This window comes from Cavia porcellus, unplaced genomic scaffold, assembly GCF_034190915.1.
Source record: "Cavia porcellus strain 051 isolate PalLab524CR breed Dunkin Hartley unplaced genomic scaffold, mCavPor4.1 scaffold_30, whole genome shotgun sequence".
Taxonomy (NCBI): domain Eukaryota; kingdom Metazoa; phylum Chordata; class Mammalia; order Rodentia; family Caviidae; genus Cavia; species Cavia porcellus.
In genome coordinates this window covers 28,304,214-28,325,716 of record NW_026947513.1, presented here as the reverse complement: position 1 = coordinate 28,325,716, position 21,503 = coordinate 28,304,214, and the positions used below count along the sequence as shown (strand labels likewise).

General features: G+C 38.8%; 1 protein-coding gene across 6 annotated transcripts in view; it reads right to left on the bottom strand.

The window, feature by feature from the left end:
- Dcun1d4 (defective in cullin neddylation 1 domain containing 4) overlaps window positions 1–21,503 on the bottom strand; it is a 76,909-nt gene that overhangs the window by 52,742 nt on the left and 2,664 nt on the right. For 5 of the 6 annotated variants that reach the window (XM_003471578.5, XM_063240539.1, XM_063240542.1 and 2 more), the window contains exon 2: window positions 81–151. In XM_003471578.5, coding sequence (XP_003471626.2) covers window positions 81–151 — 71 coding nt within the window. Of the gene's footprint in view, window positions 1–80; window positions 152–16,471; window positions 18,314–21,503 lie in introns of those variants that run through there. The other variant, XM_063240540.1, reaches the window with a different exon arrangement.

The window sequence follows — 21,503 nt, the reverse complement described above, 5'->3', positions numbered from 1 at the left end:
CAATTTAATATTTTTATCAAATACACTTGCTCAAAATAACTAAGCAGTTGGCAGTTTTATCTTTAAAAAGATTGACTTACTAGCTTATTAAGGGTGTGGTAGATCTTATGAATATTTGCCAGTGTTGAGAGATGAGAGTTCAGCTGGAAGTCTTTAAAATAAAAAAGAAAATTCAGTGTTATTTATTCCCAAGCCAGAAAGTCTTTTAAAAGGTCAAAAGTGAAGATAAACAAATGTTTTCATATCTCAATTAATTTGAAACTTGTAAATAAATAAAAAATAATGTGCTACTCTTGACCTATCTCTTAGAAACAAAGATTGATAATAAAAGTGAAATTTCCAACTAAATGTTAAAAGCTCGTGAAATTTTCATGTGAACTCCAAGGTAAAATGGAAATATCTCAGTAGCTATAAAATTCTGCCAGCAGTGAACCTAAACTCAATAGAAAGATATAAATAATGTCAGCAAATACAAGCCACACAAACAGAAGATATATCTCAAGCAAAATGTGTTCCCCCCTCCCTAGAATTCCTGGTACAATAAGCAAGCAAAAAAAATGAGAGAAAAGCACCCAACATTCAGTATTTCTTACAATAGATGTATCTTGTGACTGTACAACATAGAGAACAAAACCAGAAAACTTAGCCCCTCCCCCGCAAAGCAAACAGATAAATCAAAGAGCTGTCCTGCAGGCTCCGAGGCCTAGGAGCCAGAGGCCAGCAACAGTCTCCAGTCCCTTGCAGGTGCTGCAACACTGAAGTGTGCCTCAGAAGCAGAAATTACACTCCCAAAGAGAGAGGCGTCCAGGATTCATCTCTGCTAATTTCAGAATTACAAATGAAGCCAAACACAAAAGACAGACCAAGTTGTCCTATCTTAGAATTCTCACAACATGAAGCGCTAAATTGTGGAGGTTTTGAGTTTCTCCTGTCGAATGTTTTTTATATATAAAGTGTGCTTGCATACACATCAGGCTTTACAAATATGAGTTGAAAATGTATGAATCATTTCAAATATTGGGTGTCAAAGCCAGGACCCCACTCATTCTAGGTAAGCACTCTATCACTGACCTACATGTATCGCCAGCATAAATAATTTCATATTTAGAATACTTTCATAAAATATCAGGATTTGTATTAGTATTAAAGGGGGGCCTAGTAGGAAAGTGACTTTGAAAAAAATATATATATACATCTATATATATACACACACGCTCACACACAATATATATATATATTGTAACTCTCCAAGTTACACCACTCTAATAGAGAAAAAAAGTTAACTTTTCACAAAATATTTTGCTTGGGCCATGTATCATAATCAAAGAACAGACCCTAAGATCAGCTGTTCCCAAGTGAGTTGTCTTTGCAGAGCTTGGGCTCTCTGGGCTGCTATGCTGAGTCTGGAAAGCAAACTGGTTTCCCAGCTACTAATTAGAAAGGCTTACTTTCGCTTTTATAGCTTGCTGGGAATCTGGCTGTGGGCCAGCCTCCAGGGTAGAGGGACCTGTGGGGCAGGGCCGCAGGGCAGCAAAATCTTTATCATCCCCTATGTGGGCAGCAGAAGCAGCGCCCATGCTCGTAGGAGTGCTTGTACAAAGTACTGATGTGGCCAGGGACAGCCACTATTTAGAATAAACCAAAGAAACACTGTTTTTGTGACTGGATGACAGCCAAGCTAAGGCCTCACGTTCTAAGCAGGGCTCAGATGGAGTCACGTGTTCGCTGACGGCCATCTGAACAGTCTAGCCATGCTTAAGATAAATGAACTAAGGCGGCAAAGAACCTACTGCTTCCATCTTAATTTCAACCACACCAAAAAAGTTCAGAGAAGCATCTGGAATGAGTATAGGGTATATGTAATATCTATATTTAACAAACACAGTCAGGGGTCTTTAAACTCAGAAGCAATAGCCTTCTGACCTGCAGGAGGGCATGAACAGCTCCATTAGCCAACTCCTGCACGCCCCCATTATGCTCCCGAGCCATCTCCCTCTCTTTGACCTACTCTTTTGATTTAAAAACAAGACAAATTATACATTCCACTTGAAATGTAAATTAAATTTGTGGGCCCCCTAAAAAATCAAAACCAAAACCTGAGACAACTAGAGGCTGTAGACCTCTTGCTGAGGCCACAACAGGACAGGAAGAAGGGGCCTAGCAAAGGCATAACCACAGGAGGTTCCTGGGACCTGCCTAACATGCTTTTGTCACCTAAATCACGCTGCTGTTAATTCAACAGACAAAATTCACAGAGTCTAAACAAACGACAGTTGTTAAACCTTTCTTCCTCCTTTATGTGAACACAGAAAAGTAGAAAAGGTAAGAAACACAAGTTGCATTCAATCTGAAATTACAGGACTTCTACAAGTTGACGGCACCACTGTCCAGCCGCACATCTGCCCAGCCCTCCTGCACTCAGCAGTGGAGGACGCACACATGTGTGAATACACACACACTCCCCGCTCCTGCCAAAAATACCGGCCACTCTGCTCTTACAACCTGACACTGGGGCCCAACAGCTGCTTTGAATCTCTGGTCTACTAGTTATGTAACCTAAATCTTAATTTCTTCACCTGTAAAATAACAATAGGTAATTGTCCTTCATACTGTTACTAAAAGGGCAAAAATATGATGTAATCAGACCCCCTTACCATGCCTAGAACACAATAAAATGCTCAATAAAAGCTATCAATTACTAGTGTTTTTGCTTGTAACTTCCTCTACACTATTTAGCCATCTAAAATAGTTTCTACTTTGCCTAGGTCAGATCAGGGCCTGTATCAAACATTCCCAAATGTCAAAACTCCCTCTGTGACTCAAGCATGTGGCCTGACACATCTCTACAGTCTATCACAGCACTGCTATATTTATATACAACCAAATGATGTTAATAATAATGACTGAGAATAGTATCAACACACTGGAGAAACACGCATGTTCTCTAGGAAATACATACATGAAGGATTTGTTTTGGGGGATGTTTGTTTGTTTTTTGCAATCTGGTTGGGTCATTTTATTTTCTTTCTGTGGTACAGGGACTGAATCCAGGGTTCTTGCACCAAGTTATATCTCCAGGACTCTTAACATTATTTGCTTTTATTTTGAAACAATGTCTTGGCCAAGTTACTAAATTGTCAGGATGGCTCAAACTTGTGACTGTCCTGCTTCAGCCTTCAAGACTGCTGGAATTACTAGGCATGTATCATCATGCCCAGAAATTTCACTTCATTAATGTCAACAAAAGTAAAAAGGCAATTCCAACACTCTTGCAAGTTGAGGAAGAAGGAACACAAGTCCAAGCCCAGCCTGGACAAGTTAGCAACTCAACAATCTTCTGCCTTAAAAACCCTAGCGTGTAGCTCAATGAGAAGGCCCTAGGTACAATTTCTAGTACAACCCTTCCCCCCAAAAAAGTAAAATAAAGATGTTTCACCAACATAAGCAGTTAAAAGTTGCCAGGAATGGTGGCACATGCCTGTAACTCCAGCACTTGGAAAGCTGAGGCAGGACAGTCCCTGGAAGTTCAAGGCCAGCTTGAGCTATATGGTGAGTCAGTAACAGTCTGAACTCTCTCAAAACCCTCTCTCAACCCCCGCCCCCCACAAAAATAACTTAAGGAGAAGGCATGAATATAAGGTGGGAAAACAGCATTAAAAGATAAATTCATAAAGGTTAACACACACTGGATTTATGGCACATGTGTTCACTGCTCAAGGCAAGTACAAGATTTTGAAATCCAAAATAATTTCACATTCTTAAGGTATAGATGTTAGGGGTAAAGGATCAAATGCTTTACAGAGAATGTATTTAGGGAAGCACCAACTGATGTATAAAAATCTCCTGCTCATGTATCAATTCCAAAGGACAAGCACTAGGTTAGGATCCCACGACCCCATGCCTTTCCATAGGAAAGCAGTGACTGAGTCTGACCACCTGTGTGACAGCCACACCCCTCTACATCCCACATTAAAAGCAACAGATGGTTCTGCAAATAGACACAGACTGCTTGACAGACAGCTTGCTAAAATTCTCTCCTGCATATTCTTAAAACAAATACTGAAAGGGCACAAAACTGACTAGTCTTGCTTTAATCACTATTTACTGTGACCTGCACAATATAAAAGAAAAACCGAACACTTAAGGAGGTGAAAGCTCATTTCCCTAACCACTTTAACTCTGTAACTCACACTATACAGAGACTCAAAATTTCTAGGAATGACACAATTACAGGTAAGTTCAGACAATGATTGCTAACTAAATGAATCACGTTTAAAAGTCAACAATCTTAATAGCTTATTCTCACGAGAATCAGGAATTAAACATACAAACAAAAGTTCAAGAGTCATCTGTAAAATACAACTGGGAAAAGATCTCAATTATAACAGCAACAAAAAGCAGCAATACATAAAGGAATAAACTTCAATATACAAGAGACAAATGAAATAATAAAGTTTACTGAAAGACATAAATGTAAAACTTCTACTCCTGGAACTGAAAGACCCAACACTGCAAAGCACCAGATTCTTCTTTCCCTAAACTACAAATTAAATACAACCAAAGTCCTATTCTGCTTGCTCTGTAGTTCTTCAACCTCCCCACCCCCAAAATGGGAAAACCAGGCAACCTTGGCAGGCTGACTAACGGTCACGTGGAGAACATGTTAGACATGCCAAGAAACTGTTAAAGGAGAAAAGTCAGGCAGAATTTGCTCTACCAGATACCAATACATAGGATAAAGCAGAAGTTGATAAATCCTCTTTACAAGGCCAGATTGTAAGTATTCCAGGCTTTTTGCACCTTTTTAATCTCTGTTACAACTGTTCACCTACAGTGGTTTAAAAGTAGCCATAAAAAATACAGAAACGTGTGACTGCTTCCCAGTTAAAACTATAAAAACTATAAAAAAGGTGGTGGGCCAGGTTTGACCTGTGGGCCACAGTTTGCCAATGCCTGGCATAAAGCTACATACTTTAATGGTAGGTATGCATGCAAAAAGATAATTTAGTAAAAGAGGGTAGAGAAGCATGTCCAACTGTATGTATAAATAACACAGTATGTGATGAAACAGCAAATTAACAGAAATGAGATAATTATTCAGTTACAGAGGAACAACTAGCTAGCATGTGAACAAATTAAAATTAATTCCAACCTCATTCAAAGTTTTAGCTGGGAAAAAAAACAAACCAGTTTTAGCTGGAAGGAGAAGATAATTCAAAGCAAAAGGCCACTCTTACATGATGAGCCCAGGGCTCTGCACATTCTGCTTCTGCCCATCTTACCAACAGAATCTCCGGCCTGTCTCCCAGTTATTTGTTCTGCGAGCCACAGCAAGCTCCCTGCTGTTTTATGAACACTCCAAGCACATTCCCACCTCTGGGTCTTTGTACTTGCTATTCTGTGTTCTTCTCCCCCATAACATGGCTAGCTCTCACATTTCATCAGGTTTCCATTCAAATGCCATCTACTTACAGAACTTAGTCACGTGATAAATAGGATTCCTAGCACATTATTTCCCATTTTACCATACTTTTTCTTTATGGTATTTAGCATTAACCCAAATTATACCACATACGTGTAAACTATACTATTATCATAAACATCACAAAGCCCAGAAACTTAAATCTTGTCTACTACTTGTGTCCCTTAGAACAGAATCTGACACATATTAGGTGTTCAAAAAATAAAGGAATGCAGGTACAAAGGCACCAACACTTAAATTTATATGTGCAGAGAATCTCAAGTGATCTTCAAATATGAGAAGTATCATGATAAAAGAGAGTTAAGAGAAAGGCAAAGGTCAGAAAATGAAACAATCTTACTTCAGACTTTGGATTTAATGTTCTAAGAATACACATTTTTAAGCAGGTCATCAAAGTCTTGCAAATATAACAGATAAATATGGCACATTCAAGTAGCACCAACTCTACTCAATGGAAACTTACGATTGTAAGACTGTGAAGAAATTTCATCCTGGGAATACCTACTTCATCTACCTCTGCACAGCAAAACACTGATGCAAGCTGAGGAGCACTTATGTGAAAGTTTAGGTGCTATAGGAGTGTTTTAATCAAGAGTTTATTAAACCACTCTAGGACAGTGGTGGCAAACCTAAGTCATACACGTTACCTGCTTTTCTTTGTAGACAAAAGATGTTAATGTAGGAGCTGTTTTTCTAAACTAAACCCTCAACATTGAGGTTTAATTGCAGTGTTGGCACTTTGCAATAAATAAGTGGGTTTGGGGTCGCAGTTTGGGCACTCATCCCTGAAAGGTTCTCTATCACTGCTCTCAGATAACTTGTATAGCACAGCTGAGGAGGACAGGGACTTAGAGGGGCTGTTTATGGAGATGACTAAAAGTCATTGAGGTGGGAAAGAAATGATTAGGGCCTCATTAGACAGTAGCAGAAAAAGTATAAGACAGAAACGTAATACAGTGAAGTTCCAGAAATGGCCATTTAACTCAGGGAAACTCAACTTTATTAACTTGGTGAAGAGGGGAGAGGCAGGATTCAGCTGTCATGTTAACTTCTCTTTCTTCTACTTAGTAAGCATGAGATGTGACATAGTCATTTAGTTTCCACATGCCAATCACATTTATGTGTCACAATACTAAATGGGCCTGGTATATAGAGATGCAGTTTATGACACTTGGTCCCTCAATGTATGCCAGCTGCTTCAAGTGCTTGTGCACAAGCAAGGAGTCTGCATTCTGTCCTGATGCTGGAAAAAGGACCCAAACACGCTGGATTTATCTGGGGCAGTCTCCAGTGGGACACTTTTGCAATTATTTAAAATGGTATTTTTAATGCAAATGATTTTTACCTTAAATATGAGCTTTAGGATTAATTTCTACATAAAATGTAACTACAAGAGAAACACCTATTAAGTTGCACATGGCAAATGAGAGAAAGAGCTCGTGTTTCACGTCCTTGTATCTGATTCTCTTCATGTTACTAACTCAAGCAGGATACCCAAGATGAGAATAATTCACATCTTCTAATTGCTAAACCAAAGCTCTTCTAGCTTTTTCTTCTGGTTTATTTCTAACAAGAGCAAAAAGGTCGACCTATGTTCAGACTTCATAAAAGGAAAATAAGCAGCAGCATTTGCTACTCAAAGTTGTTCATAATCAACTATAAAAAGTTAAAAATACTAAAGAAAATACTAAAACTAGCTAAATCTAAGAGAAAAAACAGACGAGAGCAGTAAGAGACAGAACATCTAAATAAGGAGAACAAATATGCCTCTTTATAGACAGTATGATTTTAAATATAGAAAAACCTTAAAAGTCTACCAAAAAAATGGTTGTAATTGATAAATTCAGTTAGGCCACAGGACACAAAAAACACATAAAAATCAATAGCTTTTGTGTATACCAATAATGATGTTGCTGAGGAAAGAAAAAAAAATCAAAGAAATGTCATTCATAATAGCTACAAAATATACCTCTAGGAATAAATCTAACCAAGTGAATATCCTTTACAATGAAAGCTATGAAAACTCAGATGAAAAAAGTCAATGACACACATTCATGAACACAAATAGAAAGCCATCCCATGTTCATGGATCGTATGAATATTGTTAAAATGACCATTAACCTAAAGTGATCTAAATTTGATCCTATCAAAATATTAATGGCATTTTTTCATAGGAACAGAAAAAAATTTCAAAATTTTTATGGAATCACAAAAGATCCTAAATCACAAAAGCAATCCTAAACAAAAAGAACAAAGCTAGAGTGGTGGTGCATGTCTGTAATGCCAGCTACTCAGGAGGCTGAGGCAAGAAGATCACAGGTTCAAGGCTAGTTCAGGCAATTTAGGACTCAAAATCAACTCTTCAGAAAAGAGATAGGAGGTATCAGAGTGATAGGCAGAGTGCATGTATGAGGCCCTGTGTCAATCGCCAGTACCACACACAAAGTAACAGGAACAAAATGTTATATCAATATTAAAACAGACACATAGACCATTGAAACAGAATAAAGACCAAAAATAAATCACATCTATAGGCAACATGTTCAACAAAGATAGCAAGAATATACTTGGGAGAAAATCTCTTCCATAAATGATGCTGGAAAAATGGAATATCCACGTAGCGGGATAGGGGTGGAGCCTCTCCATACACAAAAATCAACTCAAAATGAATGTAGACCCATAACTAGACAACTACTTAAAGAAAACACAGGAACTATTTCAGGACACTGTTCTGAGCAAGAGTTTTTGGATATGATTCTAAATGCACAGGCAACAAAATAAAAAACTGACAAATGGGATCACATCAAACAACAGTTTCTTATACAGCAAAGGAAACAAAGAGTGAAGAGAAAATGGAGAAAAATATCTGCAAAGTATTCATCTAACTAGGGATCAACTTCTAGAATATAAAAGGAACTCTAGTCATTAGCCAAAATAATAATTCCACTTTAAAAATGAGCAAATGCATATGCATATGTGTATATGTATGTACATAAAAAAGCTAAGATAGTTGTACCATTGAATTCTGAGTTCACTAAAGAGAAAGATTAGTGCCAGTATTGTTTGGACAATTGAATGCAGATGTCCTGTGTGCTGGGTGAATGATTTGGGAATGACAATGCACAATGTATGTGAGAAAAAATAAATAAATAAAAGTATCCATGTTTAGAGAGAGAGAGCGAGAGAGCAAATGAACTAAATGGACATTTCTCAAAAGAGGCTATCCAAATAGCCAATAAGTTTATGAAGAAAATGCTCATTATCACCAATTATGGAGAAAATGCAAATCAAAACCATAATGAGATATCTCACTCCAGTTAGGATGGCTGTCATCAAAAGGACAAAAATAATAATTATTATTTTTAAAAATGCTGCCAAGGATGTGGAAAAGTAGACCCTTGTATTCTGCTGGTAAGAATATAAGTGAGCAGTCATCATTACAGCTCCTCAAGACTAGACATGGAGCTACCACACAAGTCATTCTCACTACTGGATATCTACCCTAACGAACTGACATCATTATGTTAAAGGATATCTGCAGTCACCTGTTTATTGCAGCAGTCTTCACAATAGCCAAGATATGGAACCAACCTAGGCATTATCAAATGAATGAATAAACCTCCCTCCCTCTCTCTGTGTCACACACACACACACACACACACAGGACAGGGGATTAGCCATTAAGAAGAATGAAATTCTGTCACTTGCAACAGGGATAGAATTAGAGGACACTTTAAGTGAAATAAGTCAGGCACAGAAAGACAACAAACTGTATGTTCTCACATGTGGAAGCTCAAAAGTTGATCTAAAGGAGCACAAAATAACACAGGAACTACCAGAGCCAAGGAGAGTATAGGGACATATTAAGAAAAGATGGATAGAGGACACAGCAGTAACTAGCTGGAGGAACAAACTCTAATGTTCAATCATATAGTAGGATAAGTACAGTTGACAACTGCATAATTCAAAACAGAAAGGATTTTTAATGTTCCCAATGCAAAAAAAAAAAAAGTTGCATGCCTGAGAATGCTGCAGGCTCATACCCCTCATTTGATCATTATACAGTACATATGTATTGAATACATATACGTATGTAGTGCTGCTGTATCAACTTTTAAAAAGTATTCTTAAACCATACATCTCATATTCAAAAATAATGTATATTATGTTCCCTGATCAAAACATGCTATCCACTTACCTCTATGCAAAAATGGTAAAACTAATAAACTTACTTAACATTAAGAAAGGCTGATGCAAAAAAGGTACATAATATAATGCCAGTGTTTCTACTTCAAGTGTGTGTCATTCTTCTGGTCACTAAAGATTCAAAAAGGTATTTTATTATTAGCTAGACTCTAGCCTGCCAATCAGTAAGCAACATTCTCCTGTATGAATGTTTTAAATATAGCACTATGTACTTAATAAATGCTTTCAATGACAATAAAAATGATGAGATAAACCTGTAAAGGCTCTGAGCATAGGAGAGGGGCAGAATAATGACCATGTTATTGCCCAAAAAGGAAAGCAAAATTAGACTAAATTAAAGGTTATCAAAATCAGCATTGATTCTAAATATCTCTAGGATACAACAAGATGACAATGTAATAGCTCAGGGCTATGACTCTCTAAGTGTGAATCAGCCTGTAATATTTAACTCCAAGCCATGAGGTAACTATGACCCAACCTCCTGAAAAGTCCATTTTATTGAGGCATATGGAAAAAGCAACAAAAACCCCTGCTGTTAAAGCCATCAGGATTCTACATTGAGAGCCACTGTTTTAAGTTTGCTTTGCTTCTTTCCCTCCAGAAACAAAGGCTGTCTTTTCTAGAGCTTCCGGCTGAGCATATCGATGAGGTAAAGCAGAAGAGAGCCCCGCCTACCCAAAAAGGACAGGTACCAGGCTGTGACTTCCATCACTGAGATTCTGAGTTTCTTATTGCAACAAAAAGAAAAAAAAGTTTCGAATCTTCGACTTACAAAACTCCACATGACCTGCCCTACACCTTATTATTATTTCATTAGCTTTGCTCACTCCTGGTATCCCGTAACTCTTCCTGAACAGTCAACTGAATTCCTACCTCAGGGCTTTTGAATTTACTATGCTTTTTGCTCAATGACACATGATATTCACAGGCCTACCAGTTTTCTTCACTGAAATACTTTACTCAAATGTCACCTCATCAGAGATTTCCTCTGACTTCCCTATATAATGCTATTATTTTTTTAATAGCACTTAACACTCTCTACTATGTTTTTAAATTTTATTGAGATATAATTGAAATACCTTATAATTCCATCCATTTAGTGTGAACAATCCACTGGTTTTTAGTACTCTCAAGGACTTATGAGATTAGTACTATGTCGAATTATAAAACATTTTTACCATTACAAGAGCAGTCACTCATTTCTCTCCTCATCCCTTCAGCACTGGGCAGTCATTAATCCACTTTCTACCTCTATAGATGTGCCTATTCTGGACACATCAACGAAATCATACTACATGAGGTCTTTCATGGTCCTGAAATTAATCGTATATATTCATATACACTGACACCTCGGTCACTCTCCCTAGAGCCCAAGTTCCATGAGAACAGAGCCTACTCTTGTTTTAAATTTATCACCCTATTACTATACTTACAATAGCACAAGCCTAGCATGTGGCAGTTACACACAAATAAGGAAATTATTGCTTTTAAAAGTAGTCACTAGATTTAGCAATATGGAAGCTACTCCTATGACCTCAGTGAAGATAGCAATGACAAAACTGACACTAAACAAAGTGGGCTAAGGAGATAGCAGGGAAGAGGAAACAGACTGTCACGCACAGACGTGTTCCAGAAGCCTGGCTGCGAAGGGGACACTAGATATGCATGTGAGTTCTGACAGTGTACTGAGCTCATGTTTTATGACAGTAGGATTGGAGCATGTCCTTTCCCTAAATCTTTCTCCTGGTGGAGTTAACTTTATGATACACAGTTTACAAATACATGGCACAATTTTGAGTGATACTAATGCTATAAAGAAAGTCACTAGTAGATTTGCTCACTACCCTGGAAGGTTACTGCAGCCAGAATGCTAAGATGGCAAGTCACTACAGACTTATAGCTAGACTCAAAGATATACACAGTAAATGAGATTTTAAAAACACAAAATGCAATTCCAAGAAAATACAGTAAAACAAGTTCTATCTCAAAATTACCCATAGTACAAAATCTGTCATACAGTAAAGCCTGCCTTTTGTCAAAACCATAAAAAGGAGTACTCTATATACTATAATACCAACTTACAGCTCTTCATATCAATGACAATCATTTGCTCTATGAGCTAGCGAAGACTTTGTTTCATTTTGAAGACATCCACATTTGAGACTAAATTATTAATACCAAAAATTTGAATGACTTTTCCATACTGCAAGACTAAGAAAAACGAAATCGTACTTTTTAGGTAAATTTCATACTCGATGGCCTTCATTGCAAGCAAACGTTTTCTGTTTGTTTTTTTTTTTTTTCCATAAAATGGGCAACAGTGCTTACTTCATAAGGATATTTCAAGGGTTAAATGAAGTGCTGCTGCCAAGTGCTTAAAACATCGCCTGTCACATGACAGTCATTATCCAGGTGTTAGCTGTGTACGGATGATACTGAGCAGCAATTGTTTGTGTCAATACCTAGGGCAGAGACCACAGAGCTGGAGCATCTTTTGCATCTTCTCTCTCAAACCCAAAACCAAACACAAGTCACTCACCTACTCACAAGGAACCCATTGGCGACATAAGAGTCACCAATGGAACTTACAGGGACACCAATGCCAGGGCCCTGCCCCAAATCACATTAAGTAAAAATGGAAGCAAGCATCAGTCTAGTCTCAAGGATTCCAAGTGGTTCTAAAATGCAACACCCTCCGCTCAGTTCTTGACCTACCAATAGCCATCCACTCCTGGAAAAACCTCAGTAGAGGCCAGGAGGACTCTAACTCACTCAAGGGCACTCATCAGTATGTGGAATAAAAGTCAAGAGCCAAGAAAAACATAGCAGGGCTGAAAACCTGCCAAAAAAGGGAAACACGACAGCAGGGAAGGAAGATGTTAACTTCATTTGTCTCATTAATAAGTATTTACTACTTACAAAGCACAAAAACCAAAAAAGGGGGAAAGCACATAAAGGCAGCAGGTCACTGCCGGGAACTCAACATTTTCATTGAGCACAAGATTCAAAGTTAAAAACACTCAAGCATACTGATGCTGGTTACTTCCTCCTCTCTCAGAACACAGAACAGGCCGCCCAAGAAAGGATGCATGAATCCAGCACTCAACACACCACACCTGCTGGTACCATCTCGAAGGAATCTGTCACTTGATGACAAACTCAGGCTACAGTCCCAATGTGACAAGATACAAAGGACTCTAGAGTCTTCCTCCTTACCCCATCTGAGTCACTCAGAGTAAAATCATCCTTTAATCTTGCTAATCTCAAAAGGTACCAGAGGAATAAACATAAGCTCTGGTATCTCTGGGTTAGAGTCTGCCATGTCCTACCTGAGTGCCCCAACCAATGTCACCGTACCTCTGTGTCCTCATTCAAACACTGAGATAATAGCATCCTCTCCACAAGGCTTTTAAGGATGAAATGAGACGATATTAGCCAGGTGTGGAAGCACGCTTCTTTAATAATGGCACCCTGGGAGGCTGAGACAGGAGGATCACAAGTCTAAGCCCAGCCTGGGCAGTTTAGCAAGGCACTTTCTCAAAATTTTAAAAGGGCTGTGGATACAGTTCAGTTCAAGGGCTCTGAATTCAGTCCTACTATTGAAAGAAAGAAACAAAGAAAAAAGAAAGAAAGAAAAAAGGAACAGAAAAGAAAAGAGGGAGAGTGATGACACTGGCCCACACACACCAATTTGGGTTATTTTAATCCCCAGTATTATAATGTAGAAGAGACTAAATCAGACAACCTAGAAGAGCAAAATCTAAGACAAGGCAGGAGGACTAACAAGATGATGCATATTTTTGTTTTGTTTTGCTATGCTTTGCTTTGCTTTGGGCAATGCATCTTTAAAACTATTAATTCAATAACCACTGGACTTGACTATAAAACCACCCTCAGCTTCCTGCTTAAGAAAAAAGAATCTACTGTCTAATTTTAGAAATGCCACCTGTAGGAGATATTACAGAGAAAAAAAAAACTTATCCTAAAATAGGGAAAAAAGGAGTAATTTCGAAAGTGTTACAGAAATACTTAGTAGCTTTACTAAATGGTGTTACATTTTTTAGCTGTTCTATAATGCTGTCAGAGTCTCATATTTAAAATATACAAATATTTCAACATTATTTCAATATACATCTATTCAAAATAAAATCTTCCAGGTGTAGTGGCACACATGTGTAGTCCCAGCTACTCAGAAGGATGTGGCTGGAGAAATGTGAGTTCAAATGTGGGCTAAGAGCAAAACACCTATCACAAAAAAACAGTAAATAACATCTACGAAGACTAAAAATGACTATGCTATTTGCAAGTTTAGAAAAATAGAAATACTCTTCTATGCATAATCATTTAGTTGTCAGTTTCAGCCGGTTTTTAGAGGCCTACTATCATTGCCAACAAACCAGTAGAAGTGAGAAGGGACAGAGCAAAAGAAGGCATTTGTGGAACTCATCCCAAGAAGAAAAGAAACAAGCAAAACGGACAGCTCTGTCAAGCACCTCTGCTTTTGTCACTCATAGACAAGGATCAAAAAACTGGAATTCCAGGGGCTGGGGATTTAGCTCAGCGACATAAGCGCCTGCCTTGCAAGCAGGCAGTCGTGAGTTCGATCCCTGGTTGGTACCGATAAAAATGAAAAAGACAAAAAAAAATTAAAAAAAAAAAAAAACTGGAATTCCAGTATGTTCACAGGGTTAAGGATTAAATGGCTGTGATGGTGCACATCTGTAATCCTAGCCCTCTGAGGGGTGAAGCAGGAAAATTCAAGTTCAAGCCCAGCCTGGGTAACTGAGTGACTTAGAGAGACCCTGTCTCAAAATAAAAAAATAAAAAATAAAAAGGACGGTAGCTGTAGCTCAATGTGAAGTCACTGGGTTCAATGCCCAGTTACCTCTCCCCACATTTAAGTGGAAGGCAAATAAAATGCTGAGAATTACCTCACTGGTAGCAGAGATGCTTCTAAACTCTGGAGTCAGAAACTCAATTCACCCCTTAAAAACTGTATGACTGTGATGAAACTGATTAGCCTCCCGGCGCCTCAGCTTTCTCACCTTTGAAATGGGGATAACAGGCCCTAACCTACTCGTGGGGTGTGGTTCACATGAGCTAAGGCAGCCAATGCAATTACACCTGCCAGTCCCTCTCATGCCCTGTACCTCCTTCTCCCTGTGCCCAGCTGACATCCCCTTCCTGCCCCCTGCTTTCTTTTCACTCCTATACCTTCCTTAATCATTCCACGTGGCTCCCACCCACCCTCTGCCTCACTTTACCCTGTACTCCAGCCTGCCATACCCCTACCCTGCTACCAGTTCTCTGCATTGGTCCCATGCTGCTTCCTCGGCCTGCAGCCACTCTCCCACCTCACACCCTGTGCGCGCTTACACGCACATCCTTTTCTTCACACAATAAAACGTGAGAAGTTGTCACATGACCAACTGCCAACACTCCCAGGAAGTTGAGTCTTAGTGACTTCCCCTAAGTTCCGAGAGCACACTGGGCTTCCATCCAACCTGACACCATCAGGAATGTCATAGGGCAGCTGTCCATTCCTTCTCTGCCCCACCTCGGATCTCCAGAAGGCAGACTCCTTAGACACAGGGACCCCAGCTCCACTGTATTTCAGCAAGATCCAGCAACAAGGGAATTCCTCAAATATTTGCTAAATGGTGAAATGAAGGAATGATTACTTAATTCTTTTCTTTCTATAAGCTCTTTTCTTTCAAGGGTTCCTAGAAGACCTACGGAAGAGATTCCATGACAGGTGTTATGGCTTGCATTAGATGTCCCCCAAGGCCTCATACAGTCATTGGTGAGGCTTTTCCAGAGGTGGCTGGTGTGATGGTATGATTGATTCATGATGCAATGCTAGGATTAGTAAATCAGTCTACTGACTGGTTTGGCACCAGCCTAATTCCAGTAGCCAGGATACAACATAAGGGACAGATATAGGCTTGTCCTCTCCTTTCCTTGTAGCTCTTGTTCTTCCTTGCTTGCTGCCATGAACTTTCTCCTTTGCGAAGTCATCGTGCCTTGGAGACAAAATATTATGCACAGAAACCTCTACAAACTGTGAGCTAAATAAACCTTTCCTACCTCAACTTGTGGGTATTGGGTATTTTATCTCTGCAATGAGAAAAGTAACACATATGGTAATCATTAGCAACAAAAACGTTTTCTGTCCAACTCATTTACTCCTCAGGACTCCTGATCTCATCACCTTTTCTTCCCTCTCCTTTCATCCCAAATCCTCTCCCATATAATCCCTCTGCTCTGCGTCACATCCAGGTCTGCTCCCATCAGCCTCTGCAGCAGTGCTTCCTCCATGTAGAATAGTCTGCACCAAGCTCCATCAGGTCACACACCTTACAAGTAAGTAAGGCTTTCCTGAACCACACTATTTAAAACTAAACACCCTTTGTCAAAAACCCAGGGGTGCCTGTGCTCACCCTTTCTCTGCTTTTATTCTTCTTCAAAGAGCTTACCACCACCTGACACTGTACATGATTTATTTATTATCCCCACCAAGAAAATGAAAACTTCATGCAAGATGAGGATAAAGCCTGGACCATGGCAGGTACTCCATATTAGCTTTTTTTTTTTTTGGGGGGGGGGGATACCAGGGATCAAACTCATGACCTCACACTTGCAGGGCAGGAGCTTTTAGTGCTGAGCTAAATCCCTGCCCATATTAACTCTTGACAGCTGAAGAGGTTCAAACCCCACAGTAGTAAGAGTAAGTAGTTTTTATACATGAGGACTCTGATCAAGTAGAGTACTTACATAACTCACCTGTGGTCACACATTTAAGAGATGGCAAAGCAAGATGTAAATCCAGACATTTTGACTCTAGGGCTGACATCCAATAACTATGTTTCCTACCTCCCAATCTGACTCACATAACAATTAAAAGACAACACTATATCCTTGGAGCAAATGTTGGCATTGCATGTCTTTAGGCCACTGAAAAGCAAGAAAAGCTATATCCCCTGCAAAACTATCTACCAAATCAAACTGTCCAACTCACAACAACTCCATGCGGCAAACTACTAATAGTCAGATTTATAACTTATTATACATCATTTCTTCAGCTTTTCTTTAGATTTTCTTCAGATTTAATAGTTCAGTATGGAAAAGAACACAAAAGACTAATCACGCCTTTTTATACTAGAATATCTCTCCATCAACAGCAAGATGACAAATCATCAACTAAGGGGAAAGGAAAAAAAGCAAGAAAAGATGATATGTATGTAGGTTTATACACAATTATATGTATGCATATGTATGCCAAGATAGATAACTATACTACTAATCTCTGTTAGCTCATCAAAAAGAAGTTTGTGCTGTCATTATTTGACTGATAACTGAGGACTGTGTGCTTGCAAGGCAGGCACTTATGCCGCTGAGCTAAATCCCTGGCCCTTGTTTTTTTTTTTTTTTTTTTTTTTTTTTTTGTTAAAATCATCAACTAACATGGAAAAAACCTACAATGATACACATTAAAAGCCAAAAAGCTGATGGTAGGGCTGGGGGAGAAGCCTAAACTACAAAGGGGCACAAGGAACTTTCTGGAATAATGAAACTGTTCTATATCTTAATTGAGCTTACACCAGTACACATACTTGTACTTCAAATGAATGTAACTTTATAATATGTAAATTATCATAATAAAATTGTCTAGAAATGCACTGCTACTACCAGATACGATTTTTGACTAAACATATTCTACCAAAAAAAAATTTCCACAGCAGTTATTCCCAAGACAGATCCAAAAATATGCAAGAAACTATCCATTAGCTTCTATTACCATATCCTTCCAAACTGGACATTTAGAGACAAAAGAGGTCATCAGGAAAAGGTAAGAGGTCATCAGGAAAAGGTAACAGTAAGGAGTTCCACTTAATGAGATCCACCGGGCTAGCCGTTATGTGTGGTGCACAACGCCGTTGGAACACAGCAAAGGCTGCTTCCAAAACCTGCAAGTGACATCAACCACGTCTTCCTTCAATGTTTTGTGTCACCTCTGAAAAGGGACACAGGCAGTCAGAGTGAAAAGGAAAATAACTTCTCTACAAGGGCCTCTACCATGTATCTGACCAGGGAACGATCTGGGTGTTGTGGTATCTCAATTCTTAGTTGCCAAGAATCAGAAATCTACTCTTAAATTCCAGCAGAGAAAGGCTGTTTGTGTCTGCACGCATACATTTAACGACATTATTGGCGAATTCACAGACTTAAGAAATTCAGAGTACCAACACTAGCAGCTAGCTACTCAACCAATAAAGTACCTATGGGCACATGGCAGGGGACCCATGGACAGACCTTGTTGGCTCTAAACACAGTCACCACCACCACCACCCTGCCCATGGGCCTCGATGGGCTCCTGCCTTCTTCCCACCACCTGCCTCTGCCTTCTAGTTCACCCTGAGGGAGAGGCAGGGGATTTAGGGAGCTCTGCCTATACAGGCTAGCAAGAATGAAAGGGTTTTCAAAATCATTAAGAAAAGAAATTCTTAAAGATGTAATGCTCTTGGTATGGGCAGGGATCTTGTTCACATCATTTAGTTTTGAAACCAGTCAGTATTCTGGTTTCAAAACTATATTAACTGGTTTCAAAAGCCACAAGCCTATCATTCTAAGTTAGAAATAACTCAATAACAATCTTTCTTAATTAAAAGAAAAGCAATTCAAACCTTAAGTAGCAGATAAGCTGCTGGATCCTGGACACTATAGAAAAAGATCCTTAATTCAAAACTGTCATGCAATGATTAAAGCAGAATTCTGTTTAAAATGTCTTTCAATCTTTGTCTTCTTAAAACATATGCTTAAAAGCATGTTCTGCTTAAAAGAATAATTCTCAAGAGGCACTCCTCCTAACCTGAATTTCAAAATAAGAAAAAGAACAAGCTACGAGAAGCAATTAACACCGATTCAGGCTGACCAACTATAGCATTACCCACACTAATGCTAGATTCACTCCAGGTAATTTTACCTCCAACTTACACATTTTACTTGCTAACCCAAAAAAGCTTTTCAGCAGTCTCAGTATTACTCTTAAATTATATTAACTTAAGAAATAAACTCTTAGGATCAGGACACACTCATAAGAAAAAGGCAGAAATACTCTTGACCTCTGAGCAACAAACCATTCAACCCGCCTTAGACCATACCACAAGATCAGAAATGGACACACTATCACTAGCATTTTAATCTCTCCACACTATTTTTCTTCAAGATGTATATTTTGTGTGTGACATATATATATATATCAATACTTAAATGCATTTATTTGTATATGGGTGATTTTACAAAAAAATTTAAGGCAAAGAATAAAAAAGAGAAAGTTTGTGCCCCTTAAAAAAAAATTTAAAGGAATGAAAAAGGCCTAAAAATCATGCTGGGTGACAGCAGGAAGAAGTAAAATTCCAAATTATTTGTGTTGAACACTAAAGTCCAATTCAATCCATACAGTATTTGGGGACCTAAGCAAGGCAACATGCAAGACAGTAAAGTGGACCTGAAGTAACACAGTCCCAGATCTCAGCGGGGAGGGTAAACAATCTACCTGGGGAGAGAAGTAAACAAGCAGCCAGTTTGTAACCTGAAACTGAGCAATGAAAGCAAGCAAAGCTTTGGAGAGCCACGCGACAGAAGCAGCCCTTGAGAGAGGGGACTTAGTAAAGAAATCCCACAGTGGGCACCTGAGGACAAGCACAAACTGTGGAGAGAACAAACGGGTATCCCAGGAGAAGCTGAGCCTTAATTACAGAAGCCTTCAGCTTCACCAAGTTCTTGTTCTGAGGATTCCATATTTAAGTGAACAACTGGGAGCTCTCAAACCCCAAGGTTCTTGGGTAGGCAGATGAAGCCTTCAACACAAAGATGACTCCACTGCTGAAGGACAAGATAAAGTCAGTGGACACTCAGACTGCCAAAAAGATTTCTGGTTACAATATTACAACAGAAGGCTGGGTGGGGCAATAGGTGCCAGGAGGAGGGGGTCAGGTGTGAGGAGGGATGTAATTAACTAGGAAAAGAGGTGACAGGACTAAGGTTCCAGTGTGGGTTATTACAGTCACTGCTTCATTAACCAAATGAACAAAAGTAGCTGGTTTGTTTCTTCATTTTGACTACTAAAAAGCCAGAGTCAAATACACAGTCTATTTCCAACATTTAGCAAGCATTTTAGTTCCCCTTGTTGAGTCTATGTCATTTACTTTCCTTCTTGGTAAGATTTTATCTATATTAATTAATAAGTCACCCCTAATTCTTTTAGAGTAAAACAGACAATAAATCAACAAATAAATACTGAGACCAAGCTAGAAATAGCCTGCTAAAGCAGTTGGTTCAAACTATAGGCTGACATCCAGAGCATTTTCCTCACCCCTCTTCCACCCTAGAGAAGGCCACATTCTACAAAAGAAACTGAAAAATGCCAGGCTCTCACTTTCCCAGTCTCCCTCATAACTAACAGTGGCACAAGATCAGTTCTATCCAATGACACTGTAACAAAAGTCTCCAAGGGAAGCTTCTAGAAAAAATCCTCTGTTAAGATGCATTTGTAAGGAAATATCTTCCTTTGCTTTCTCACATAGGCCAGATGTCTGTTCTGGTGTCACAGTAAACATACTGAAAATATCAGGCATAAGCCTTGAGGATCAAAAGCTACAATACTTAAAAGGCAGAAACGATGTAAAGGGCTTAGTTCTAAGACATCATTAAGCCACTATGCTGCACTGGCCTTAGAACCACCAGAACCACCAATCTCCAAATTTCCTGCTACTAGACAACAGTAAGTCCTATTCTTTACGCCTGTTTTTAGCTCAGTATTATTACTTGCCAAAAGAATTCTGACAAAATATAAATCCAAAGGTTAATTTCTGACTAATTTTTATTAGCAGGATTTCTAGCCATTAATTATTACTTAAAATTAGTATAATGATAAGATGGGAATACTATAACGGAGATATAAACAGGAAGAAGAAAATGAAAATGAAATATTGATGAAAATTCTTAAAAACTGTGATCACTCCGGCATTCTTAAGAGACACAATTAGTAAAAATCTTTCCTATCAGTCAAAAGTGCTAAGTATACGAAACACAAGTTTAAATGCATAACTAAGTTCCAAAGAAAATACAGCACCATTCCGAAGACAAAAAAAAACCAATCCTAAAACCTAGAGCAGAAAGTATAAAATGATATTGTATAGGAGCCACGGGTTTTGAGAAATGGACAGGAAGGACACTATGTCGATGTGTAAAGGGCACTTGTCCTTCAGGATATAATACAGCAAAAAGAAAAGGAAATGATTAGCCTAACAAAGATGGCAAACCTTTCGGAGCTTTCAATGATACAAACAACCCCCTGTAGCCTGTGCCACAGGTTTGCCATCACTGGGATACTTTCTTTAAATCCTGAAGACTATTACTGCTTTTTTCAACCTTATCATGTCACCCTTTGTAACAGCAAACTCCAGGATTAAAAGTACTTTTTTAAGAAAATTTCCATATTACAATTTGTATTTACTAAGAGTTTCTTGGACATTTTCACCACAGGCATAAATAAGTCGGATAAATGTAATTTCCCAAAACATCAGAAATCGACTCGTTTTTGAGACATACATATAAAAAGAATCATCGGGCGGGGCCTGAAATCTCAGCACTTGGGAGGCTGTGACAGGAGGTCGCCATGGGTTTGAGGCTAACCTGAATTAAACGGTGAAACTGTCTTTAAAAAAAAATAATGTAATTAATCATTAAACTCAGCACATTTGTGGCTGGGTGTAGTGGCACAGGCCTGTGATTCCAGCACTTAGAAGGCTGA